Raw genomic sequence first — 25,471 nt, 5'->3', positions numbered from 1 at the left:
ATTCGTCTTTCCCTATACAGTGTGGGACAATACGTCTTGCATGGATATGAATCCCCATCCATTTGGCTTGTTCGCGGCAACATCGTTCGTCTCCCCCCCCCATCCATCTACACATCCCCCTCCCGGATAAAGATCCTTTCGGATGACCGATTGATTATTGATTCTCCCAAAGACTAAACAACCCCTGCGCTCTCAGTTCCATTGTCCGAGCTCGGCCTGCGGGACGACCCGTCTGTACATGGCGTAGGGCTGAGGGCTGTGCGCCGATTCCGCACAGTCGATGCATAGATGATACCTCGAAGGCCGGCCCTCAAGACAAAACATGTCGACCTGCTTTCAAAGTGCTGCAATAAGAAGACCGGCGTCCAGGCGGCCGGCCAAGAAAACACAAATAGAACATCTCAGGGCTGCAGAATCTTGGCATATAGTGAAAGCATCGAGGGGTGTGGTGGGGTCGTCAATGTCCTCAGAGACTCAACAAGCGGGCACAAATCTCTTCGTCGTCATTCATACAAGTCCCTATCCGTCTCTATGTCCAAAGGGAAGAGCAATCATGGGTATAGAGCTGTGAAGTCGAGCAAGAATAAGAAAGAAAGAAAAAAAGGACACCGCCGCCATGAGAATGAAAAGAAAGATCAAAAGTCCAACAAGCGTGAAACGAACAAAAATTCGGACTTGTTGACTGCAGATAGCCGACCAAACACCCAAATCCCAAAACGCCGATAGCTATGCGTCTACTTTTTTTTCGTCTTCTTCTTCTTCCGTGGCTGCCATGCGATGCAAGTCGAACGATGCAATACTTTCCTCCACTGTCCTGCCTTGCCATGTCCACTCCTCCCCCCCCCCCCCCTATCACCCATCACAGCTCTCCGTCGTAGGCCATTATTTTTTGGCGATTCGGGCACTGCGCTTGGCAGGCGTGCCATTGGCGCTTAGCCCCAATTCCTTCTTGGCTGCCGCAGACACCTTCTTCGGCTTGGTGACCTTTGCGCCTTCCGTCTTCGGACCGGGGATGGCGGGCAGGCGTTCCTTTGTTGACTTGGCCGTCGCGGCCTTGGCCGTTGAAGACTTGGCCGTCGAAGACTTGCTCGCGGCGGTCTTGCTCGTCGAGCCCTTAGGTTTGCTTCTAGTCTTGCCTACCTCCTTCTCTTCCGCAGGGCTCAGCGGCGCCAAATATGGCTCCACAGACTGGCTCCTAGTCAACTGTTCAGCCCACTGAACGCTTTTGCCGTCCTTGCGCGCTGCTGCAACAACTTGTGTCTCGATTGCTGGGGCCGCGTTGTTCAAAGACTCCAGGACCTGCTCGGCTGGCAGTGCATCTCCCTTATTCGTGCGAGTGTTCTGCCGAGTCAAAGCAGCCAAATCCTTTTCCCCATTCCTCACTTTGGCATATCCCTTGTGCCTAACGGGGATCTTTGTAGCGGGAGCTGGCTCGCCGCGCTCTGCGGCCCGCTGGGCGCGGGTTCTGACGCCAGTCGCGGGGCCAGCCTCCTCCTCCGCAGGCTTCGTGTCCTCGTTCTCCTTTGGCTTTCCCTCTTCATCCTTGTCAGACTTCTCTGCCCTCTCTCTGCGCTGACGCTTCGGCGGCTGTGACTTCTTCTCTGGCGATGTTCCCCTCTCCTCGACATCGTCGACCTTTCTTTTAACCTTCCTAGGGCTCGGGCTGTTAACGTCGAGGGCTCCAAGAGGTTGGCGTGCAGTTGAGACCGCGGGAGAGGCCCGCCGAGTATAACGAGGTCGCTCCGCCGAAGACCTGACCGAGAACGCCAAGGGATCGGCCCGGAGGCCCTGGGCGCGCTCGGGCGTGGGAGCAACAGTGGCAATGATCGGGGTAGAAGGAATGGGGGTCGGAGAGAGGGGGGGAGTGGCGGCGGTCTCGACTGGCTCAGGTGCTAGCTCGGCAGCTTTGGCAGCCTTACGCGCGGCGTGCCGGTTCATGAACTCTCTAAGCATGATCAGATCGGAGTCGTCGTCGTCTAAAGCCGCTACAGGCACCTGATCAGGCACCTGGTCAGGCACCTGGTCAGGCACCTGCTGCAATTCCTCGCTTTCCTCCTCGGCCTGCTCCTCCTGCTCCTCTTCTTGGCCGGCGACGGCGACAGGCGACGTCGAGGCAGTGGCAGGAGCATCTTCAAGTGCAATAATGGCAGCGTACTTCTCCGAGACTTTGAACCGCACCATCAGACGATCGCCTTCCTTGCTCACAAGAACATTGCTATCCATCGTCTCCTTGGCCTCGTCAAATACGTGGGCGAGGGAGGCAGGCGCCTGAATAGGAGAGTCGACACGCTCCTGAAATGAGCCAAAGATGTCGGGATTCTCCCTAGCATCGACGACAACGGACGAAGGAGAAGACGATGCCACGGGAGAAGCCAACGCCAACGCCGATGACGACGACGCCCCGCGAGTAGACCCCGGTGAAGACTCGACAAACGTCGCTGATGCTGAATCAACCTCGGAGGGATTCTGCACCGCGGGGAGCTCAACCGACAGGTCGGGAGCACCCACCAGCGATCCGGATGCTGGATCTGGGGGATCCTGCACCGCAGTAAGCTGGTCCGAGTCGGCAGCGGGGAGGGTGTGCGGAAGTGACACGCGGCGAAGGAGGGATGTGAGAGACGGACGGCGCGTTGCAGGGAGCGACTTGCGCTTCTTGAATGGAGACGCCTGGCTACGGTCCTTGAAGTACACAATGGGACTCGCAACAGGCTCGGACACCTCCTCCTCAAGTCTCTTCTCAACATCGTCGCCGTCTGTCTCGGTAACGTCAGGCGAGGAGAGGAAGGACGGCACTTCAAAGGTGAAACCAGGTCCGATGGGGGAGGACGGGGGCGACGAAGGTCCATCTTCCTGCTCTTGAGCGGCAAAGGTTGCGAGTTTGGACCGTAGGGAAACGAGACCCTGGTCCAGCCGGGTCTTCCTGCTTGCTTCCGAATGATGCGTGGCGCTCGAGGGAAAGTGCGGGAGCTTTGCGGTAGGACTCTGCGGCTCATCCTCCTCTTCGATAACAGAGAAGTCCGACTCGCCGAAGATGGCAATGGGTTGCCGGACGTTGCGGTGCTTTTCTGGTTCGCGGCCGTGAGCCTTGTTAGAATCGCGGATCGCCGTCTCGAGGACCCATTCGAAGCTCAGGTCGGGCATGGGGAAGGCAAGGAGGGGCTTCATGATGGCGTGTGTCAACAGGCCGTTATTGTAAGCCCGTTTGGGTTCGCCATCGTAGTTTCTCTTGCTCCTTGTCGGAGGAATCACCTCGCCATACTTCTCCATGTCTGCCTTGTATTGTTGACGCTGCTCACGGACACTGGGGCCCGCTGGGAGGGAGAACAGGTCGTTGCGGAGGACGCGGCGGGCCTCGATCATGTTGATCACGGGCCTCTCTTCCACCTCCTCGTCCAGCCAGTACGGTTCCGAGTAGTCCTCTTCGGTCCACTCTGTGACCCTCTGCCTCTTCCGAGGGCAGAGGGCGTACGCCAGGTCGCCCTTGATGGCAATGTGTCGGAATTGGACGGCGGCATCGAGCTCCTCCACAGAGAGCGACTCCGTGACGCACTTGGCTATGGCCTTTTCCAGAATCAGGCCCCTCGCCTTTCGTCGTTGCTTCACGCGCGTGGCACGTGCCGATCGACGGGGGAAGTCGGAAATGGGAGCAAGCGTGGAGGCGAAGTTGAAGTCCGCAAAGATCTGGGGATCAAAAGGCGCGCTGCTCGAGTAAGCCGAGGCTGAGCACATGTTACGCAACGGGGTCAACTCACCAGAGTTTCTTGGCCATTTCCGAAAGCGCGACGGATGCGAGGGTGTATGCTTGAGGCTTTCTCGGCGACGCGGCGGTAATGTCAGACAGCATAGTAATGTCATGCATCGTCGTGTCGACCTTTGACGGGGACTCGAATACACCGCCTTGCTCGAGATCCAGCTCTCGAATCTCGGAGAGCGACAGAAGGGCGGCACAGGTCGCGGGTTGTCCCTGGTTTGAGTCGAACTGATCGTGAGTAAGCTGGGGTGTTGTCGGCGAGGTTATTGACATGACAGAAAAGTCAGAGAATGCCGGCTTGGAGGGGCTGGACTTTGGTGAAAGACCACGGGCCAGTTTTGGCGTGGACGCGCAAAAGTGCTTGGGTGTGGAGGCGGTCAAGGAGGTAAAGCTGTCGTCGGCGAAGGAGACCTTTTTGGGGGAGGGGGTTCTGGTGGCCGAGGTGGCCTTGGTTGGCCTCGGGGTCTCTGCCGTGCTGGACTTTTTGGAGGGGGAGGCAAGCGCAAAGGAGGTCAACTTGGGAGCATGCCTCTTGGTAGTGGACTTTGACTTGGGCGAGGCATCGGCCTTGGTTGGCGTGGTGAAGTCAAAGGAGAGGGATGACAGGCTCGGCGCCACGCTGCCGTTGAGCTGAGGCGCGACTTGGAGCGTGGAGAAGGCCATCTTGGGGCTGGCGCGGTCGGCGAAGCGCGAGGTCGGGGGGGTGATGGCGTCACCCGAAGGCGGGTTGAATGTCAATTTTGGGATGTCCATCGCGCGTACTGGCCCGACATCGGTCGGGTGAAGGAGGGTAGCGTAGGAGCTATGGTCTCAGATGCTGTGAGGCGGGCCCGGAGATGCTCTCGGACGCGATTCCGCGAAAGTACCGTGGCGAAGCGTGCGATTGGGAGAGACGGAAAAAAAGTAAACAGAGCGTGCGGCCGAACGCGGACAAGAATGGGTGCGAGCTAACCGGCAGGCAGCTGTGAGATGCTTTTATGCAACCGTCGCGAGTTGCCCAAATATAATTAACCAATTGAATATAACCAATGTTTCCAGATAGTCCGGGTCGATGTGAAACCGTGACCAAGGTGGTACGCGACTCGATTTGTCGCCGACACGGAGATTGGTGCGCGGTCGGGAACTCGGGGGTGGTTTCAAGGTACTTGCTTGAACGGACAGCTACCTAAATCGAGATTACAAAGGCAGGGAGAAATAGAGGAAAGGCAGAGAGATGGATGGGTAGCGTAGTGTACAAAAACACAAAATTTGGTGTGGTGGGCTGCCTTGTTGGTTTCCGTGTAACGGGCAACAAAGAAGACCATCTACCCTTTTGTTTACATTCCAAGGAAAATAAGCCAATCGGCAGCTCCCGAGTCCCCTGCATGGCGCGGTGCTTGCTTATATAAGCAGCGCTAGTCCCCGCCCGTCCCAGGCTGCCTTGCGCATCCCGCGCAGCGTACTCCGTAAAGGTAGATCCCAGACGCGCCACGTACTCTACCGTATCCTCTCAGCAGATTCGTATAGCGCACAGACCACTCACCAGGCCTATTTTGGAAGGCGGTCAGCCAGCCTAGCTACCCACCCACCCATCTAACCCTAACCCTTGCCACCAAACTTGCTGCTGACGTTGACTAACCCCTGCATTTGCCACTTCTAGACCCCTGTTTCTGCCAGTCCGCTAGCCCCTATCCAGCAGCCCCTGGTCAGTGCGGTGTACGAATCTACTGAGAGGATACGGTACTCTTTCCTCCCCTCGGGACCGTGTCTTGCGTGTCTTACCCCACCCATGCCAAAGCCACTGCGCGCTTCTGACCAATCAAACGTCTCCAAGGCCCTACAAGGCTGACGAGACGTGATTGGTCCGAAAAGAAAAAAAAAGAAAACTGTTGCTCGGAACCGCATCAAAGCTTTCGCGATGCGATGGATGCTTCGAAGCTCGGAGTATGGAGCTTGATTTTTTGGATCCGTAGGCCGCGACGACAACGACGACGACGACGACGACGACGATTGGGTCCCACGATAGCGATACTCGACGACCTCAACGACCCGAACGACCCCTGAGTGATTAAATAGTATCAGACAAGTCCGCCACACCGCCGAGCCCAAGAACCCAGAACCGCCCATCATGCCTTCAAAACCGATGCGCCTGCCGCCCGTCAAGGTCCTCCGTGTCCGCCAGCCCAACAAAAAGGTCGAAAACCCGTGCATGCAGGTCATGGGCACCGTTCTCGGTATGTCCCTTTCCCCTGCCCCTTGCCGTTTCAGTCCCTCCATCTGGCCGTCTCTGCTTTCCGATCCCGCGACGCAAGTTTGCGTCATGAAATCGCCGCCAACTCCCCCCCCCTAAAAGCATCCTTCACTGACGTCTCTCTCCAGCATGCTGGGCCTCCGCCGGCTATAATACCGCTGGCTGCGCGGCTCTCGAGAACGCCCTGCGCAACTGCATGGACCAGCCTCAGAAGCCCAAGCCGGCCTCGTCCACCATCAACTACCACCTCGGCCGCATGTACGACAAGGTGGTGCCTCACTCCAAGGGCAAGTAAGCAGTCAACGGACCCGATACCAAGATGGTAGGAGGGGGGGGAAGGTGATGCCCGATACCCAAATCCGTCGATTGCGAGGTGCCCGTCGAGACGTTCAACATGGCTGGGGAGACGTAAGACGTCTACGAAGGGCAGCTCAGAGAAGCACAGCAACGGAACAAGGATCGGCCGCGCACAATTCGGTCCGGTGACTGAACCTTGGATCTGTCGAGGGATGTACAACCATACTATTATACACGGGACGCGGCGTTCAAGAGCACGGGTGTTGTAGAACCAATGTACCATATACGGCGGCCGAAGGGTCGCGCCAACTTGAGGAGACTTTTGACCACATCTGATGGCACCCTGTTGACTGGCCCCCCTCTGGCCTTCTTCCCGCCTTCTGTGATCAGACCCGGCGTCTCTGGCGTTGGTGTAACGAGGGCCATAGCTTCGTGAATGTGTATATGTATATATGTATATATATATGGAGGCTACGGGCTGTAAATGTTAAATATCATCCAGTGGACAAGGCAACGAGCTCAATGATCTCAACAGCATTACTACAGCATAGTGGCCGTCTCGAGCCTGACAAGTTACAGTATCAGGTTTAATATAAATAGATTATTTCAATTCTTTACTAAAGATTACTCAGTGAAAACAAGTTCGGTTAAAAGGACTCATTTCAAACAGTAATACAATTCATCATAGACAACGTGACCCTAGCACCGTTAATGCTAACCAACTACAGATTATCCGCATAGGCATCATAAGGAATTGGAGCAAAACAGGTCAAGCGGCTCGCGTAAGCAAATTGAAAAAGAGAAACAAAAGAAAAATACGTCTCTCCCCCCCTGTGACCCCCCCCCCCCCCCCCCCCCCCGGTTGCACGGAGAAGAAGTACAATTGTCCAAGCGTGGTCTTCTTCCTCTTCAGCTTCGCACGCAGCAGCTAGCAGACGTCTGTCTCTTCGAGGTATACGCGCAGGAGATGACGAAGAGGATTTCATACTACGGGTATACGAAGCTGATCCCTTACGCAATGCTGGAATTCGGACATGGGTCAGTCCATTGCGACTGGTATCCCACCAATGTCATTGTTTCGCATCACATCAGACAGGCATCTCAGTCGACGCTACACATCTAGGCATTGTTCACAGAGGGGCAAAGCCTGTCCATTCTTCGAGTATCCTTTAACTAGCGCCAGTCAAGAACCGAATTCCAAACCTTAGCGAGCGACGTGGCAGGCATCTCCATCCCTTGCTCCACGCTCAGCCGAGAGTGGGATCATCTTCACCACCACAACCGGCAGAGCCAATCCATTCACCAATCGCTTCTCCCGCTCTTCTTCGAAGAAATAAAAAAAAAAGAACAAAGGAAAAGAAAAACACCCAGATATCAAATCCATGCGTCATCATCAAAGTCGTAACGATCGAAAGAGGGTCAGTCATTCCCAAAGAAAAGTAAACAACCAACAAAGAAGTGAAGAGATATAAAATCGCCTCTTGGGTGTCTCGTCTTCGCCATTTTCTTCCCCTTCCTCGGGCCTGATGGTTACTGGCCAGGAAGAGGCGTATGCAAAGTATGCCCAGAGTCGCCAATGCCAAGATTGGTCGCAAATATTTCCAAGAACAATGTTCCAGGTGAAAGGGAACCTCTGCGACGAAATGCCACTCTGGGCGTGTCGCGGGGCTGTACATATGGTTGATGATCATGGTGATGGTGCCGTCTAAATCCTCGCAAGTCCGAATGCTTCCTAATCGCAGGTGGCCGCCACTGCAGTGCTTGCGGAATGAGACGGGCGGCCAGCCCCGCCTGATGCGATGCTGAGAGGTATAAAAAAGATTTAAAAAAGAAGAGCAAAAAAGTGAGGTGAAACAAGTCTGCTCCGGACGCCTTTGTATGCAAAGAAATGCATGCCCCCCTCCCTCCTCCCCCGGTGGGTATATGGGTTATGATGCGCCTGGGAAAGCCCCTCAAAGGTTTCCCAAAAGACCTATTTGGACATAGAAATGAGGCGGTCAAGCCGTTTCCCCGACGCAGAAGAGTTCGATCTCGCCAACTCCTCCCGGTGCGGTGTTGCGGGCGCCTTCGCGCCACTCGATGAAGGCAATCTGGATGTCGTCGTCGCTGGCAATGGTAACAAAGTCACCGTCCTCGTCCTGGTAGCGCAGCTTGAGCATGCCCTTGCTGATGCTGCTGCTGGTAAACCTCGCGAGCTTGGCATCGATCCGGTCAATCAACGATTGGTAAGTGATGTTGAACGCAACAACCAGGGTTACGTAGTTGCCGCTGTCGACAAAATTGACCTTGACCTTGAGCTGCGTTGGAATCGGCAGTTCCGGGCTGGCAAGCGGGTTGGACGAGGAGCCGCTGATACCACTGCCAGGGGGCGGGGACAGCATCGCGTTCATGGATGCGGCAGCGTCGATGCTGAGCTGTCGGTCGTGACCAGAATTTGGCGTTCCCTGGCGAGGGTAGATCGGCTGGGCGGGAAACTGAGACATGGTCCCGCCGTAGCTTCCGGACTGATGGTGACCATACTGGCGCTCACGCTGGGTACCGGGGCTCTGCGTGTTCGTTCGGATGGGAACGTCGTTCGTCCTGGGTGAGCCGGTTTGCGACCGAGGTATGTTCTGGTCGTGGGCGGGGTGCAAGTGTGACGGGATGCCAGGCACCGCGGGGATAGGAGTACCTCCCTGAGTGCGACGGATGCCTCCAGGCCCGTTGATATCAGGCGTGCTGTATGACCTGCTGCGTTGTTGCTGTGCGGCACTCTGGCTGTTAGAGGCCATGGCGGGCAGTGAGGGTCCACGAGGGTTCCTCTGCTGGGACCCGTCTCGGGAGGGGGCGCGAGGCATCGCCGGGGCCGTGTATCTCTGGTTTGGGTCGTCCCACCCGGAACCGGGCTGCGGGGTGAGGGACTTTGGAAATTGGTATCCCGGGTTGGGGAACATGGTACTCGCCGTGCTCGTTCGCGACGAGACGGGCGACTCAGCCACTGGCGAGAAGTATGAATCGCCACCGCGACCGCCGGGCGAAGTCGCGCCCGAGGGGAGAACCTGGGTTGTGAGGCTCAAGGGGGCGGGAGGCTGAGGAAGCGGGAAGCGGGGCGGTGGCACCCTCACCATGCCGGCGAGACTCTCGCCCGTGGCGGCGCGTTGCCGCAGGCTCGTGCTTGACGCATTGCGAGGAAGCATGCTGCCTCCCGTCGACTGAGTCGGCGGGGGGAATTGGGCGGGAGCCGAGGCCGCCGGCCACAGCTCGTCGTCATCATCCTCGTCTTGCTGGTTGAGATACGGGTTCTCGAGCTTGGCGGCGTTGTCGCGGGTCCAGGCAAAATCAGGGGCCGCGTGATCAGGGCTCGCCGAAACCTTGGTGGGCGCGTTCTCCTTACGTTGCGCCTCTAGAGCGACGGCCCATTTCTTCATCTGCTCCTCGTTGGTGTACTTGATCATGAAGTTCTCCACGCCGGGGTCACCCTTCCACCAGATTTGAACGCTGTACGATCCTATCCCTTGGTTAGTGCCAGAGGCATGCGTGGCTGATTTCCTGTGCTTACCAGGCTTTGCGAGCGAAACCACGTCAGTGACGTTGGTCATGAAGATACGACCCTTCAGCTGAAGCCTGGCATTCTTGTTTCGCATCTTGGGCCCGGTCGATCTGGTCTTGTCCTTCTTGTCCTTGCTCTTGTTTGCCGATATTTCCTTGCAGCAGAGCAGGATACACTCGAACAGATAGATCTCGTACTATTCCAACATTAGCACAACAGCTCCAGAAAATGCCGGGTGGCACATATCCCGGAGTACTTACGTCTTTTTCCTGTTCACTCTTGCCCGTAACAACGGTATAAACGCCGTGCATCAACAGGCGGCCGAACTGCTCCACGCGGTGATTCTTCCAATCGTCCACACGGTTTCGCAAGTCTTCGAGAGCCTCGTCCAGGAGATCGCGGTTGACCTCCTCGTTTGCCTTGGAGAGCACGCGTTCCGCAGCTTCGATACCGGCCGCCAGGTCAGCCTTGATTGCGTCGTCCTCGCTCTTCTTCATGAGATCCTTCAGCAGTAGCGGGTACTTGACAAGTCGCTGCATGGGCTTGAGCAGGAAACCGTCCAGAGTGTTGAAGTCGGCGGCCACAGGATGTCCGCTGGCCTTGATCTGGTCGAAGACTTGGTTCGCGACCTGGGCCGCCTTGCGCTGGTTGGCGATGAAGGGCCTATAGATGTCGAACGATTCTTCGTACGTGACAAAGGGTGCTCCCCATTGCTGCACCGGCTTGGGCATGGAGTTGGTCGTCTCCACACGGATGAGGAACCGGCGCTGGAAGTCCAGAATGGCGTTAATGTTGAGGAAAATCTGGTGGATCGTGTCGCCGGTGATGATTCCCTTCGTCTCCAAGCTACTCTTGAGGTCATAGAGGTTCTCCAGATCCTGCACATATTTGCGCTCCGTGTCGACTAATTCCTTCACAATGTGATCCCGGTAACTCAGCTTGGAGCCCGGTTCGAGGGGTAGGTCATCGTCGGGGTAGGGCTGCAACTGTTGCAGAAGCCCTCGTTGTTCGGCGATATCGAGGACGTAGTTTACGACTTGGGTTGTCTGTGTAGAAGGTTAGGCAACCCGGCTTGGGGATGAGGGAGGGCAGAGACGAGGGGGGAGGGCTGTTGTCGACATGGAGAGCGAGACCGCGGGTACGGAAGGGCGGCAGTTTCACATACCTTGACAAATCCGGTGGTGTCATTGCCCAGCACATCACTGATGACGAAGCATTCGGCCGAGGGGATGCCCAAATCCTTGAGACAGGCCTGGATGAACTTGAAGAGGGCGATTTTTGCCTTTTTGCTGTCGTTTGCATTTGCGTTTGCCTCTTCGATCTCAAGGGGCTTTTCAGGCTGCAGGGCGTTGTAGATGTCGAGGAGGGGGTAACCGGTGCGGAAGAGGCTCCACAATGACTCGACAGGGTCGTTGGGGTCCAGTTGCTGCAAATAGGGGTCGAAGTTGGGCACTTGGGAAAGGCGCTGCTTCAACGACATGCAGATCTGGTAGAGTGAGCGCGAGGCATCGGCCTTTTGGTTGATAATGTTGGCGGTGGCAACGACGGGGCCGCCATTGTGCGGGGGCGTTACGGTAGACGCGCTGTTGAAGGAGGCTAGCGAGGCGGAGGAGGTGAAAGCTGTCGAGCCGGAAAGCTGGCTGGCGCGGGGCGCATTACTCATGGTATTGGTGAGGCTACCGATTCCGTCGGGTTGCTGGAATACAGGAGCCGTGTTCGTTCTCAGGAGGGGAGCATGAGCCATGACGTCCTAACCCATCCGGCGAAATGAAGGGAAAGGGGGGAGGAGGGGAGGGCTGGCTCGACGGTGGGACGACGGTCGGGAGGATGATCGACTTTGGAACGGGGATATCGTGACGGGCGAGGAACGGGGGCGAAGCGGTTGGGGATCGATGAAGCGCTTTCCTGTACTGGATCACAGACAGGGTCACGTCATCCAGCGCTGGCGTTGTCGAAAGTCGGTCTGGTGGCGCGGGCTCTCTCGGGGATGCAAAAGGGTCGGCGGTTGGGAGGAGAAGCGACAATGTAGCGGTCACGGTCGGCGCCAAGGAAGGCTCTCGGGGTGAATCGACGTCTTCGCGAAAAGGGTTGTCTTTTTCCCTGAGGTTCTGCGAGACAGGATCGAAGAAAAGCAAGGGTCGAGTCGAGACGGTCGGCGTTGGGTCTGCGTTCAGGTTTTTCCCCCCCTCGCGATGTCGAACGGCCCTTATCGATCGTTTGGCTCAGCAGTGCGCGGCAGCAGCAGATGGAGGAGAAAGGAGATGAATTGGAGAAGCCGTACGTGCCCGTGAGTGTGTACGTGTGAGTGCGTGTATGTGTGTGTGTGTGGGTGAGTATGTGACAGAAGTGCCGGCGCCGAGTGTCGGTGGAGGAGGGAGGTTGGGCTGGCTCGGGCGGGTCTCCTTTCAAGTGAACGAGTCGAGGTTGCGGAGCGGGTGCGGAGCGTTGCGGGCTATCGGGGCGAAACAAGCTGCTTTGGGTTGTTGACCCCTGCGCGCAGTTGCTTTTCGGTACCCTTGTGGAGGCGATGAAAGGGGAGGGAGAGAGAGAGAGAGATTGTGTGTGCGCGTGTATTTCGACTGGTCAGAATATGGACGGACGGCGTTCAGGTGGCTCTGTGTGAAGGCCGAGTCGGAGGGTATTTCAAGTTTAGGTTGGCGGTGATATCGCCGGAGTTGGGGGCGTTGATGTTGCAGGGCGCAGACCGATGCAGCAGGCGTGCATGAGGGCTGCTTTCGGGGGAGGGAACTGGGCTGGATAACCGACCCAATGTACACTGAGAGTTCAAGGCGCGAGCGCAAGTGCTACCTATACTGCGTAGGTAGGAAGGTACCTAGATGGGTAGGATGTACCGTGGTAAGGTACCTTGGGTAGGTAGGTAATGTAGGCTGGTTCACTGTCCGTGTGTGTGCATGCATGTAGGTTGGTATTGACAGGCAAGGGAAGAGAGAACAGGAGGTAGAGGGCGAGAGGGGGGAGAGGGTAAGGCGAGGCAAACCAAAAAAGATGGGCAGTAAGTAAGGCGGGCGGGCATCTGAAGGGTCCGGTCCTTGTCGTCCAAGGAAGGAAGGGCCAGGCCAGTCAGGACAAGACAGGAAAGGACGGGGTTTCCGATTCCAGTGGCAGGCAGGTTCCCAGTCTCCAGTTCCCCTCTTCCTCTTTCATTTATTACGCTCTTTACGCTGACTTTTGCTTCATTCCACGGGCCTTGTTCTGTCTATTTTATTTTTATTCTCTTTCTTTTCTAGGGTGGTGGTAGTGATATTACTGGGTGTTGGTAGAGGGGGAGGACGAGTAGGAGGAGTAGGTGGTGGTGGTGGTGGTGGTGGTGGTAATACTCAGTGGTGGGACAGAGAAAGGGGAAGGATGGCAGGGGACAGGGAAGTGACAAGGGGGGCACTGCTAAGTATCAACGGCGGGAGATGGATAGGTAGTACGGTCTGGTGGGTGGTGGTGTGGTATGTGCGTGGTGTGGTGCGGTGCGGTGTACGTATTCGTACATTGTGCGTCGTACCTATCTACCTAGGTAGGTAAGAAGTGACTGTAGGTACCGTAGTAAAATAGTGTCTGTGTGGAATAGATATCTGTTCAAGTATTGGCAAGTGGGAGGGGATAGCGTGGATTGATTGGGCCGAGCATCTCAGGTTTGGTTCCTCTTTATGGGGGTGTGAGAATGGGAGGGAAGAGGGGGAGGGGAAGAGGAAGGTACGAAGGACTCTCTCTCTTTCCTTCTCTGCCAGCGGTAGTGGAGGGGAAAGAGGGACAGAAACTGAGAGAGAAGGAGAAACCTACAGTACCTGCCTAAGAACAGAAAAGAGAGGCGCTGAGAAACAGAGGCACGGAGACTACCTAGGTACCTGCAGGCTGCAGAGACGTACCTAGATAAGTGCCTACACAAGCTGGCCACTCTACCTTAGGTAGGTAGGTAGTGTACTCTACTCTACTCTACTCTAGGTACTCTACTCGCATTGATTCCGATCGAGGTTCGAGCGTTTCAAATTAGCAGATAAAACACTAGGACCAATTAGGCATTGCCTCCCCGTCGCAGTGGACAGATCATCGCGTCTCCCATTGATTGAACAAGATGCCCTCGTGGTACGCTACTTGCTTGCACGCGCGCGGTAGTCTAATTGCGGTTCCCCCTCTTTGATCTTGACCATCCACTCACTCACTCAATCCCACTTCGACCAAGGCATCAAGTTTTGGTCGACATGGCATGTCCGAATCTCCCCTTCCCCCATTGCGCTCGCTACGCATGCATGGTCAATACATGGTACAAGGCACATGCACTCGCTGCCACCTACCTACCCACCTACGCAGTATCTCGCGGCGGCGGCATCTGGGAAACACCTTGGTCCGTGGCTTTACAGAACGACATGGGGTCCGGGAGGGGAGTACCTAGACATAAGTACCTCAGTCTTGGGAAAGAGGACGACCAAGGTGGACAAGTGACGACTGCCATGGATTAAGGCGGCATGGCATTGTTCCAGAAGGTAGATGGAACAAAGGTAAGGCGAAGGTAGCGTCCACACTATGTACAAGCCCCGGAGCTCAAAGGTTTGAGGAGGAAGGCTACGTTTGGGACTTGGGACTGGGGCTAGGGGACTATAGTAGGTAGGACCTTGAGACTTGTCTGGCCAGATGGATGCTTTCGGGTCGATGTCAAAGGAAAGGCAGAAATGGAGATGGACTGAAAGCACTTCAACAGCATTCTTTACCGAGTCCTTGCTTGCCTTCTTCATGCTGCCTCTCCCTGTCTTCCGTTCGCTCGCTCTGTGCTTGTCCCCGCGACTACATACACCACACACCTATCTTATCTCGGGTGCCGACTGTATGCCCATTTTGTGACTGTCACTTTCATGCCCTGAATGCCGAGCATGTATGGTATGGTATGGTCAGTACCTAATCGATAGTACATCATACATATCGCCCCGCTGCCGTGTTTTGTCAGCTAGCTAGCTCATCGACCCAACGTGGTTTGAGTTTGAGACAGCAACACCGGATACCTGGAGCAGTCTCCGCCCATACCACTTAGTAAACTACCTACATGAAAGCAGCGCCGGATCGATGGTGGTGTATTACAGTACACGGACGATACCTTACACCATAGTAGCACCGCGTCCTTTGGCCATGTACATGTACAGGTGTGAGAGAGCCGGCCCCTCCTCTCTTTCTCTCTGCAAGGTATGCATACTCGTCGCACAATATGGCCCTGCCCTGCCCTGCCCTGCTTGCTGCTCCTTTATCCTTCTTCCGTCGCTGGAGAAAACCAGCGGATGCATGGTTGTGACGAAGAACGAACCGACTGCCCAGCCAGCCCACCACCTTTCCATCCGTCCGTCTCTGCCCTCAGGGTGGCATGTCGCCGGCCTGCCTACTTACCTACTTACTTGCTTGCTCGACTTCTACTACTTTGCACTACTGTCAATACCAAGCTCCAACAGGTACTTTCACCCAAGGTAGGCGAGTTGGCCAAGATGCTACTTGCTTGCTTGCTTGCCCGGTACCTGTGCCGTCCTCGGTACGTACCGACCGTACAGGCTGTGATAAGTCCGATAAGTCCAGTCAGCAGCCTACCTACCTAGGCCGGCACCTACCTACTATGTAAGATGTCACTGCCTCTCCACGTGTAATTCCTGTCCTACCTACCTACCTAGGTAGTAGGCAGTTAGGGAGTCCTCCCAGAGTACGTACTATATATCGCCCACCTACCTCTCCAAGGTGGCGAACTGACCTCCTCGACGAGGAAAGAACGCCTCTTCGTCCAAAGAAGCTTCCCTCTTGCATCATCTCTTGGCCAGTCCAGCGTTTGGTCCAAGGCCCTTCTAGACCTCAACCAAGCTCGGCTTGCTGCACCTTACATGCCTTCCCGCGAACAGGGCATCCTCCCTCCTCGCCGTCCGTTCCTCTCGACAAACCCCGATCGGCCAGCCAACGGCTCAATGCGAACCTGCCTACCTATGTCACGGGCTTGGTCTCTTCCCCTCCTCGACATCGTCGAAACTGATGATGCGCCCCTACGCCCCTCTTCCAAGCACAGCCATCTGTCTGGCCATATCTGCAGCCTTCGGGCCTCCCCCACGTTGTTCCGCCGACCCAAAGTCTCACCCCGCCATCCCCTACAATCTACGCAAACACGGACGAGTTATATGAGCTAGGTATTCAGTGCTCGGGATGACACAGGCTCTTTGATCCCCTGGCCAAGCCATTGGGGGGAGGGGGAAGAAGAGAAGGAGATGGCACTCTTCGTGAGCCGCCTCCCCACCCCAATCGACCTGACTAACCACGGGCGGGTGGGTCCGGCATCTCGGACAATCGCATGAGCATCTCCCACCCGCCTCTTGTTTCGCTCTCCAAAAGCACAGAACTGTCCTGTTCTGGCCAAGGCCACAAGGCCACGACCTGCGCTCTGCAGCTTGGCCCTGCCCTGCCATGCCAATGGTCCACTCCAACTTTTTCGGCTTTCACTTTCCAGGGTACCAGGGTCGTTCGCTCGAGCTGTTGGCTATCCTGATAGTCGAGATCGAACTAAGCCTACTGCAGAATCGTCGGCAGGCTGTCCGAGCACATCGACTATGGCTGCACGACATTCCAAACGTACTGCCCGACCGTTTTGCCGTTGAAACTCTCAATGACTTTCGCCCAAACCGCGGTGCCCTGCACCCTCCCCTCCACACCGAGCAGGTGAGTCTAGTATCCTGAACCGTGAATCAGGCCCGGCAGGAACATCCGCCATATGGCCGACCAGAACCTGTGAAAGGAGTTGGGACACGTCTCCTCACGGACCCGGTAGGCTACCACGCTGGCCCACCCGGCCCAAATAAACAAAGGGGAGCCTCATACCGCGAATATTCAAGACTGTTCTCATAGAGTGTACCGTGTCTTGGAGGAGGAGGAGAAGGAAGGTAAATGGGTGTATCCGCAGTCCGCTCTGGACGAAGGAGAGAGGGGGGTTATGTGCCTACGCCCACTACCGTGACGCTGCGGGTCGCTATTCTAGCCATGAGACTTGGCTTCCCAACACTGTGCACGCCGGGTCTGCAGCTCATGCCCCTTGTTTATCGCTGGCGTGACCATGAGGAAGCAAACTTGCCAGCCCCAGGCGCGGCAGTCACGTCCAGCCCTCAACACCAGAGGCTACGAATGGCGCGTCTCAGTCTGGGCCTGGGCGGTCTGCGCAGCGGCACCGTTGCCAGTCCTTGGGAGCAAGAGGCGTCGTCCGTGGCGTGAATGGTCGACGCCGCGCGTCCTTTTCGAAAAGCGGACATGGCCGAGAGGCTCGACGGGCCCTAGGGGAGCGCGCTGATGACCCGATAGTCGCTACCCCGGTATGATCTTGATGTCTTTCCCGGTTTACCAGAAGCTGCCCGACGTTTGCATTATGTCTAGTTTCTACGGCATATGTATACATCACAGACGGACCGGTTGAGCCAATGAGAAACTCGCGAAAGGATCCGGTCCGGATTCCGGGGGACGGTTCACGCATATGCCAAAGTTGTCGTCATTGGACTGAGGCTCACAAACGATAAACCAAATGGGCATAGTTCCCTCGGGACAAACCTTTCGTGCATGCACCTTCGCGGCTCATCCCCTAGCTGGTAGGCGTTCGTGGTGGAGCCCTCAGCAGTCCAAGAGCCCGAGTACCCCGGAAAATCACTTTGGGGGTTTCTACGGATCGGGGCGACTCATCGACCTTGTTTGCTAGGTAGACTACGGCAAACAATTACCGGTACTTCCTACGCCACAACCATCATGGATCGTCTCTCCTATCCGCGCCGCGAGGCTACTAGCGGCGCTTCCGGAGATAACCAACTGGGAGGGAACACGGCGATTCATCTTCGGTACCGTTCCCCAAATCCACTCGACTGTTTGGCTTCACGATTGGATGCGACTCATCACGCATGGTGTTTTGCACTTGCGCCAATCAATGACTACCTGTCTGCGTTGCATGGATGGTTCTTCACGCAGGGCGGGGCCCAGGAGGACAACATCGTCGGCCTTCACTGTGATAAAATGATGAGACAAGGGAGTCCTGGACAGATTTGCACAAGAGGCGAACTCCCTCTCAGAACCTAAGCCCGCCAGTGGTTTCTAGTGTCTGTAGAAACCTTGCAGGGGACGCGCGAAGCTTGGTGCGGGTTCGCCGCCGTGGCTGAGAGCACCGGAAGTTCGTGGGTCATCCTCTCTGCCTGGATTTGGAGTCGTCCGCTCCCGCTGCTCACGCAATGGAAACGGAAGAAACCAACGGTGGGAGCATCGCATTGGGCTCTGGGAGGGCAGTGGTCGAAGCAAGGCTGGCTCGATCGACTCGACTGAGTTAGCCGGCTCCCCCACTCACGCCCGTTATTGATATTGCCGAGAGTTGTTCCATAGGTAGCACGGAACGACGATTAGAACCTGTCGTAAAGTATCGTCACCACCATCGATCCTCGCCGTGCACGTGTTAGTGACAGGCGATCACAAATTATTCTACCTTTCCTTTTTTTCGCAAACACGCTAGGATGCTGACGGGCGCAAGGGGAAACCATGAAGTCGGAGGGTAAAATAGCAGGGCGAATGGGGTATGCCGTGATACTTTCTTGGTCCCCTCCCCGGCCACAGATTGATCCAACTACGGGGTAGGTAATACACAGGACACGGTATAAGTCGAACCATTACCAGTGCGTGCATCTCGATAGTTCAAGGGCATGTTGGGAGGGCTCATTCGGCAAGGTTTCGAACCTTGCGGAGGCGGGGAGTAGGATTCGTGCAAAGCAGTACAAAATAACACCCCCATACGTAGAGAAGGGCAAACTCTTAATCCTTTAATCCCCCTCCCCCTTCTTGTGGGGGTTTGGCACGTCGAAGGTGGGAGATGTGATAGACGCCCAGACGTGAAAAGACACGAAAGGGGGATAAGGAAGAGCGCAAAACAGCCAAATTGCAAAACAGGGGAGGGGAAGAAGGAAGAAAGAGTTGGCCCAAAAGTTCGTTAGTCCGAGTCTGTACCATGCACAGGGCACTATGTTGTCGCGTAGATCGGGTAGACCACGTAGTATCTGTATACCTATTATCGTGAAAGGAAAGGGGGGGGCAGAGGGAAGAGATCATGACTATGGGACACTTAACAAATGCCTTTTTCTGTCTCCCTTCCAGGATGGAGGATGACCCTCAGCGTGGCGGTTCTCGACGGCTCGGAGTTTTTTCCCTCCCCCCTCTTCTTCTCTCGGGCTACCGTGGTGCCCCTTGTGGAGGGGAAGAAGAAGAAAGGGCTGAGTGGTTGTCCGCGATTGAGTTAAGTTGCGGCTCATCAGGGCGGGAAACGCCTGCGAGGGTGATGAAAAAAAAAAGGCAATCTCGACGACGAGAGAGAGGGGGTGGGGGGAGAGAGACAAACTGCTCACCCATCCACCCCTATGTCGAACGTCCAGCGTAATGCTTGAGGCCGCCGGCAGTTGGTAGTGAGTGTCACGACGGGAGGGCGAGTCGTGTTTACTGGATAACCAGCGTGAAGGAGTGTGGGACGCGTCGAGGTTTAAAAGCCATTTCATCATTCCAAGCAATATTCTGACGGACTGAAGACACTTTTAGTGAGTGAGTGAGTGAGTGGATGAGTAAGTGTTTGTGAGTGGGGAGAGAGTTTGTGAGCGTGTGTGGGTGAGATGAGATGAGATGAGATGGAAGATTTCCAATGAGCATCCCCAACTACCTACGGCGCAAGTATGTACTTCTCAGTGCACGACCGAACCCAGCAAACTATGAACGACAGGGAGTATCCAGTCCTCCCTTACACCTCTTGTCCAGCTTCACTCCTCTGCTCCGCTGGCCCCCCACCCCGCCTCCTCTGCCGCCCGCCCCATCGGCCCCTCTCCATACACTCCTACACGTACAGTATGAAAGACAGGTAGATGCTTGGCCGGTGGTCCACACGTCGTGGCGGTCGAGGGTTCCGCTGTCGGGCCGCAATAAAAGGGCATGACCGGTTCGCCACCCGATCGCCCATCTCAATTCTCAGTAGTTGTAGTGTCCACCACTACGTACGCGACGCGAGTGTTTCGTTGCAGCGGGCCAACAGAAAGAGGGGGAATGGGGGGGTACGGGTGAGGATGAGGGTTTGGCGGACGACGATGGCAGGAAAGAAAAAAAAAAGTCCGGCCCGTGGATAAACTTCCTAACCGGCCGGAACAGGGGACGGCCGAGGTTATGGTTATTCTTTTTGTGTTTGTGTGTGTGAGTGAGTGAGTGAGTGAGGTACCGCCGCCATGGGGGAAGGGTTCGGGGTTCTCTCCCCTCGGGGCGGACGTGTCTCCTTCCGTCTTCCGCTCCGTTCCATTCTCTGACCGCCCGCGTCCCCCGCCTAGGAACCCTTTGTGCAGCAGAACGGGGATTTAGTTGGCGGCAGTTGGCGAGGCGGCGAGGCGGGGGGGGCTGGATGGATGGATGGATGGCTCTGGACCCCCCTTTACAGAGTTCGCCGCGCACACAAGTGTAAAACTGGGTAGGCACGAAGCAGTCTACGTTAGTTCCCATACTGCCACTGCCCTGTAGTGCACAATAATATGGTATCTCGTGCGTTCGGAGGCGGTATGCATACGCATAGTGTAGCATGAAATCGGTACACATGCACTTACTCTGACCCCAACGATACACAGTACAAAATCACGGTGCAGGGATGGGATACACATGCATGCACATAATTACGCAGCCTACGGTACGGCACTACACTATGGCATGCATAGTAAACTCACTGCCTTACCTATCATGGTATCGTGTAGCACGGGTGGCCGACGCGGCAGACTCGGGCGGTGGCCAGACGGGCATGGTCGGCCGTCCTGCTTTGGCTGCAGCTCCTTGCCCACTCCGTCCTCTTTTTCTTGCCCCAGTACCCACCCCCGAGTTACCCTCTCCTCCTTCTGGTGGCGAGGGTGAAGACTGGAAGTGAGTGGGATAGGAGAGGAGCACGAGTGAGAGCGAGGGGAGGTGGAAATCATGGGATTAGGAGATTTGGGGGGCAGGGAGGGATGGAGATGGGGATCTTAAGATCAACGGTATTTATCTGTACACGACACGGCATATGACATGATGATTTCGTAAATATTCGTACGATGCACAATGGGAAAAGAAGCCTTTCCCTTGTCTCGTTTGACCTCCCGCCCGACAGTGGTCACGGCACACGGCAGCCTGCAGCTCGCATAACAGAGCGTCCCGCCTGCAAACCCCCCTGGTTGGTCACGGTTACTTTGCATCGGCATGGGTAGGCCAAGGCACTTAGGTACAGGTAGGTAGGCAGAGAAGGGAGGTAAACAAGGTCAAAGGTACATATTCTGCAGCTCGGTGGTGTGTGTCTTGTCGTCCTGCAACGGTCGCCATCCGGCCGCTCCTCCCCGCCTACTCTGTGTATACTAAGTACACACTGCCTAGGTAGGTACTTGCACGCACACGACCTACGTACGATATATGCCATTTGCCATTTACCATTTGCTTTGCCTTGTCTTTCCTTTCATTACCTGGTTGGTAGGTAGGTGGCGTAAAGACCGCGGCCGCCCCCTCCGAAAGTCCCAACGTCAATCCCTAAACAGGATTTCCCCAACTCCACCTCTCTCTCTCTGCATCCATCTGCATTCATCCATCCACTACACAACACTTCAGCCACCACAGCCAAGCAAACAAGCAAGCAAGCAAGCAAACAAATAAATCGACCGTCGACCAAGCATCTTACTAACGAGGGTAGCCCTTTCAACAGTTCCTCTCTCAGAACTCTCCTTGTGCCATTACCCTCCCCCACCGGGCGCTTCGCGCTTCCTTTTCCGCGACTGGTTCTCTCTCAATCAACACAACCCGGTATCCGTACCCCCCCCGTCCCAACTAAACTAATTCACCCATCTACCCATCCATCCAACCGTTCCATCGACATCCTTTCGTCGTCATATTTTTCTTCTTTTTTCCTTGTTCTTGGTTTTGTTTCTGGATGCGACAACGGCAACAACCTACGCTATTCACTATTGCAGCAAACCATCGTATCGCAGTCCAAAAGAAGCCGGCCCGTCACCCTCTACGTCACGTCAGCCAGTTCTGACCGCGACATCAAATCAACCACCCCTGCGCATCTTCCCCGGCAACCCGCGACCGCACCAGCATCACCTCCACATTCGGCATACCCATCCTTTGGAGGTGAAGTCAATTCCACCTCACCTTGTTTAGCCCTCCCGTCCGCGCGACGAACCCCGAGCCACGAGCACGAGCACAAGCACGAGCCTCCTTCGTCCCTCGCCCGCATGGCCCGCGACGACGCATCCCACTAGAGAGTTGCTAGAGAGCTGTGGCGACTAACCACCCTGACACCTCCCCCACCAAACACAACTCGCCCAACCGCCCGATATGGCTGCCTTCGTCTCGCAAGACCCCGACGAGGGCTACTCTGAAGATCCCCTCAATCCCGGCTTCGGCGCCTCTCAGGATGTCTCGTCCACCTCCTCATCCTCCGCCGCCGCTGCCGCCGCCGCCCGCCCGCCCGCCGATTTGCCTGCCTGGCTGGCAAGACACATCCCCAGCCTTCCCGTCGCCGCCAGAACCGGTACGTCCCTTTGCTCTGAACTGCACCACCACCTGCTGCTTGCTTCACAAGGCCGGTACAGAATCCATCTTGAACTGACTTTGTCTCTTGTCAACAACCAGAGCTCGCTATAGCCCTCCTCGAAAACCTGCCCACGTCGGCCCTTTTGCAAATCGTCCAGCGCCTCCACCCTCGCCTCTACATTGACTTCGTCCACTATCTCCCTCCAGAGGTCTGCCTGAAGATCCTCGCCTACCTCGACCCCATCTCCCTTGTCAACGTCGCCAAGGCCTGCCGCGCCTGGCACGAACTGGCCATCGACCGCAAGCTGTGGGAGAAGCTGTACCACCTGGAGGGCTGGAAGGCCCTGTACCCCGAGATCCGCCTCTGGGAACAAAAGGTCAACGAAGGCCTAAACCAATCCGCCAGCTCCCTCCACAGGGTGCGCTCGTCCGAGGATGGCCACACGTACAAGAAGCGCGCCATATCCGAGGATAATGACCTCGAGATGACGGACGCCGGAGTTGCCTCGTCCACTGGTGTCAGGGAAGACTCGGTAAACTCTACCAGCTCCGTCTTTGGCACCAGCATTTTCGGCAGCCCCGCCTCGTCCTTCACTGGCTTCGCTCAGAACTCGGCCACGCCCCAACCGGGAGACATGGACGTCGACCGCTCCTCTTCTGGGCCCAAGAGCCGGAGCGGAGAGAGGAGTTTCGGCATCGATTCTAAGGGCAAGGGCACAGCCTCGCCCATGCTCCGCGCAGCGCTCGTCAAGGAGGAATCGCTCCCCCCCATGATTCCCGCCGACGCGCCGGGCGGTATTGCGCGGTCGACACTGTGGTCCTGGGACGCCCCAAGCGCAAAGTACAGAGTCAACTGGAAGTATCTCTACACGATGCGCCGCCGTCTAGAGCAGAACTGGGAACTTGGCAAGTTCTCCAACTTCCAGCTGCCGCACCCCGACCACCTGGATGAAGGCCACCAGGAGTGCATCTACAGCCTGCAGTACGACAGCGACTACCTTGTCAGCGGCAGTCGAGATAAAACGATTCGCATCTGGAGCATGCACACCCGTCGGTTGCTTCGAAAGCCGCTCGAGGGGCACGTCGGATCCGTTCTGTGCCTTCAATTCGATTCCGACCCGGAGGAGGACCTCATCGTCTCCGGCAGCAGTGACTCGGACGTCATTCTCTGGCGTTTCTCGACAGGCCAGATCATCCAGCGGCTCAAGAACGCGCACATCGAGTCTGTCCTCAACGTCAAGTTCGACAAGCGGATCCTGGTCACCTGCTCCAAGGACAAATCCATCAAGATCTTCAACCGCCGGCCGTTGAAGTACGGAGATGCCGGATACGGTGACCTCGACGTCGTTTTCTCCGCCCCGACGCACCTGCGGAACTACGGCTACGCGAACCCCTTGGATGAGTTGCCCGTCAAGCCACCCTACACCATGATTGGTGCCCTGGAAGGCCACGGCGCGGCCGTCAACGCCGTGCAGATCTGCGATAATGAAGTGGTCTCGGCCAGCGGCGACAGAAACATCAAGGTTTGGGACTGGGCCAAGCAGGTGTGCATCCGGACGGTCGTTGGCCATAGCAAGGGCATCGCCTGTGTGCAGTACGATGGCCGGAGGATTGTTAGTGGCAGCAGCGACAACGAAGTCAAGGTCTTTGACCGGACGACGGGTCTCGAGGTAGCCAGCTTGCGAGCACACACCAACCTCGTCCGCACCGTGCAGGCCGGCTTCGGCGACCTCCCTTACAGCGCCGCCGAGGACAGGGCCGAGGCGAGGCGCATCGATGAGCAGTACTTTAAGGCGATAGAGGACGGCATTATCACCCCTTTCTCTGACCACAACCGGAGCCGCCGGGCCCAGCCCCGCAACGCGGGCAGTCGCAGACCGGAAGACATCACGGCGTATGGCGCCGCTCTACCCCCCGGTGGCGGCGGTGGCAAGTACGCTCGCATTGTGTCCGGCTCGTATGACCAGAGCATCATAATCTGGCGCCGCGACAAGGAAGGCGTCTGGAAGGACACGCAGCACCTGCGTCAGGAGGACGCCGCTGCCGCAGCCCAGGCCCAGGCCCGCGCGACCTCGCAGGCTCCTGCAGAAGCCATGCAGGCAGCCACGAGCCAAGGTGCATTGGGGCACCTGATGGCCTCGCGCGCCGCCCAAGGGTTGCCCGCCGCATCTGCCAGAACGGCGACCGGAGCTGCCATCTTGGCCGACGCTGCCCCAGCCTTCATGCATCTGATTGACACGGTCGTGCCCCAAGGGCCGACCCAGCTCCGACAGGCCCTTCACAACCACCCGAACATGGTGGCCGCATACAGGACTCACATCCAGGCGGCCATTGGCCGAGAACCGAACTCTCGGATCAGGGACGATCTCCGTGGCGTGCTGAACGCAGCGCTGTTGGAAGCCCACATCAACCAGTCCCGCGGGCTCGGGGGCAACCGCGAAGGGCCGACCATCGTCCCACCGGCGCTGCCGTCACTTGCTCCGGCAGCAGCTGCCACAGCCGCCGGTCCATCCAATGCCCAGCCAGACGGAAGACCCAGCCGACACCAGAACGCTGCCACCACCGGCAGTTCTTCGGCAGCAAACGTGCCGCAGGTGCAGGGACATTTGCACATTCAAGGCCAGGGTCAGCTGACGCAGCCAGGCGCGCCCATACAGACGCAGGCGACGCCGGTGCCGGTCCAAGGAGTGCAGAACGCGATCGTGCCAGACGCGGTGCACCACCCGCACATCGCCAACGGCGACAACGGCCCAGCGAGGGTCTTTAAGCTGCAGTACGATGCCCGCAGGATCATTTGTTGTAGTCAAACAACTGTCATTGTGGGCTGGGACTTTTGCAATAACGACCCGGAGCTGGAGGAGGTCGCACGATTCTTTGGAACGGTTGAGTAGGCGTCCGTTGGTACGGAAGAGGGAAGGGGTAACTAGTAGCATCACCGGCATAGCGTAATTATATCAGGGCACCGGGGCTTCCCGGATGTATTCACACGGAAGGGGGCGGGGAGGTGCATTAGGAGTTTTGCGGATAGCAAAGAGTGAAATTGGAGATTTTAAGTATGGTCATGATAAACCAGCTGTTTAGAGTGCGGCCGCCCCCCCTGTACTAATGG

The 25,471-nt window shown here is 56.8% G+C and overlaps 8 protein-coding genes across 8 annotated transcripts; 4 read left to right on the top strand and 4 right to left on the bottom strand.

Annotated features, from left to right (window-relative positions):
- Positions 1 to 882: 882 nt before the first annotated feature.
- LY79DRAFT_518246 (uncharacterized protein) lies at positions 883 to 3,729 on the bottom strand (the record flags this gene model as incomplete). The annotated part of the gene is made up of 1 exon (XM_060555018.1): positions 883 to 3,729. The coding sequence occupies one exon, from the start codon at positions 3,727 to 3,729 to the stop codon at positions 883 to 885; it is 2,847 nt and encodes a 948-aa protein (XP_060412818.1).
- A 19-nt stretch (positions 3,730 to 3,748) lies between these two features.
- On the bottom strand, positions 3,749 to 4,504 carry LY79DRAFT_518165 (uncharacterized protein; the record flags this gene model as incomplete). The annotated part of the gene is made up of 1 exon (XM_060555008.1): positions 3,749 to 4,504. One exon carries the CDS (start codon positions 4,502 to 4,504, stop codon positions 3,749 to 3,751), a length of 756 nt encoding a protein of 251 aa, XP_060412817.1.
- A 1,354-nt stretch (positions 4,505 to 5,858) lies between these two features.
- LY79DRAFT_591288 (CHCH domain-containing protein) lies at positions 5,859 to 6,276 on the top strand (the record flags this gene model as incomplete). The annotated part of the gene is made up of 2 exons (XM_060561262.1): positions 5,859 to 5,964; positions 6,110 to 6,276. 2 exons carry the CDS (start codon positions 5,859 to 5,861, stop codon positions 6,274 to 6,276), a joined length of 273 nt encoding a protein of 90 aa, XP_060412816.1.
- Positions 6,277 to 7,488: 1,212 nt separating this feature from the next.
- Positions 7,489 to 8,122, bottom strand: LY79DRAFT_261457 (uncharacterized protein). The gene has a single exon (XM_060551941.1). The coding sequence runs from the start codon at positions 7,967 to 7,969 to the stop codon at positions 7,526 to 7,528; it is 444 nt and encodes a 147-aa protein (XP_060412815.1). The 5' UTR covers positions 7,970 to 8,122; the 3' UTR covers positions 7,489 to 7,525.
- A 153-nt stretch (positions 8,123 to 8,275) lies between these two features.
- LY79DRAFT_580848 (CDC24 calponin) lies at positions 8,276 to 11,551 on the bottom strand (the record flags this gene model as incomplete). The annotated part of the gene is made up of 3 exons (XM_060560142.1): positions 8,276 to 10,003; positions 10,068 to 10,853; positions 10,973 to 11,551. The coding sequence occupies 3 exons, from the start codon at positions 11,549 to 11,551 to the stop codon at positions 8,276 to 8,278; spliced, it is 3,093 nt and encodes a 1,030-aa protein (XP_060412814.1).
- Positions 11,552 to 14,980: 3,429 nt separating this feature from the next.
- Positions 14,981 to 15,870, top strand: LY79DRAFT_261444 (uncharacterized protein). Its single transcript, XM_060551940.1, has 2 exons — positions 14,981 to 15,411; positions 15,472 to 15,870. The coding sequence occupies exons 1-2, from the start codon at positions 15,167 to 15,169 to the stop codon at positions 15,812 to 15,814; spliced, it is 588 nt and encodes a 195-aa protein (XP_060412813.1). The 5' UTR covers positions 14,981 to 15,166; the 3' UTR covers positions 15,815 to 15,870.
- A 5,283-nt stretch (positions 15,871 to 21,153) lies between these two features.
- LY79DRAFT_261398 (uncharacterized protein) lies at positions 21,154 to 21,912 on the top strand. Its single transcript, XM_060551939.1, has 2 exons — positions 21,154 to 21,460; positions 21,518 to 21,912. Exons 1-2 carry the CDS (start codon positions 21,244 to 21,246, stop codon positions 21,658 to 21,660), a joined length of 360 nt encoding a protein of 119 aa, XP_060412812.1. The 5' UTR covers positions 21,154 to 21,243; the 3' UTR covers positions 21,661 to 21,912.
- Positions 21,913 to 22,164: 252 nt separating this feature from the next.
- On the top strand, positions 22,165 to 25,253 carry LY79DRAFT_518223 (WD domain-containing protein; the record flags this gene model as incomplete). Its single annotated transcript, XM_060555013.1, has 2 exons — positions 22,165 to 22,360; positions 22,462 to 25,253. The coding sequence occupies 2 exons, from the start codon at positions 22,165 to 22,167 to the stop codon at positions 25,251 to 25,253; spliced, it is 2,988 nt and encodes a 995-aa protein (XP_060412811.1).
- Between the last annotated feature and the right edge of the window lie 218 nt (positions 25,254 to 25,471).

The sequence above is a fragment of the Colletotrichum navitas genome (assembly GCF_030913465.1).
Source record: "Colletotrichum navitas strain CBS 125086 chromosome Unknown LY79scaffold_41, whole genome shotgun sequence".
Lineage (NCBI taxonomy): Eukaryota > Fungi > Ascomycota > Sordariomycetes > Glomerellales > Glomerellaceae > Colletotrichum > Colletotrichum navitas.
The sequence above is the reverse complement of the archived record's forward strand: the minus strand, read 5'-3'. Positions and strand labels throughout refer to the sequence as shown.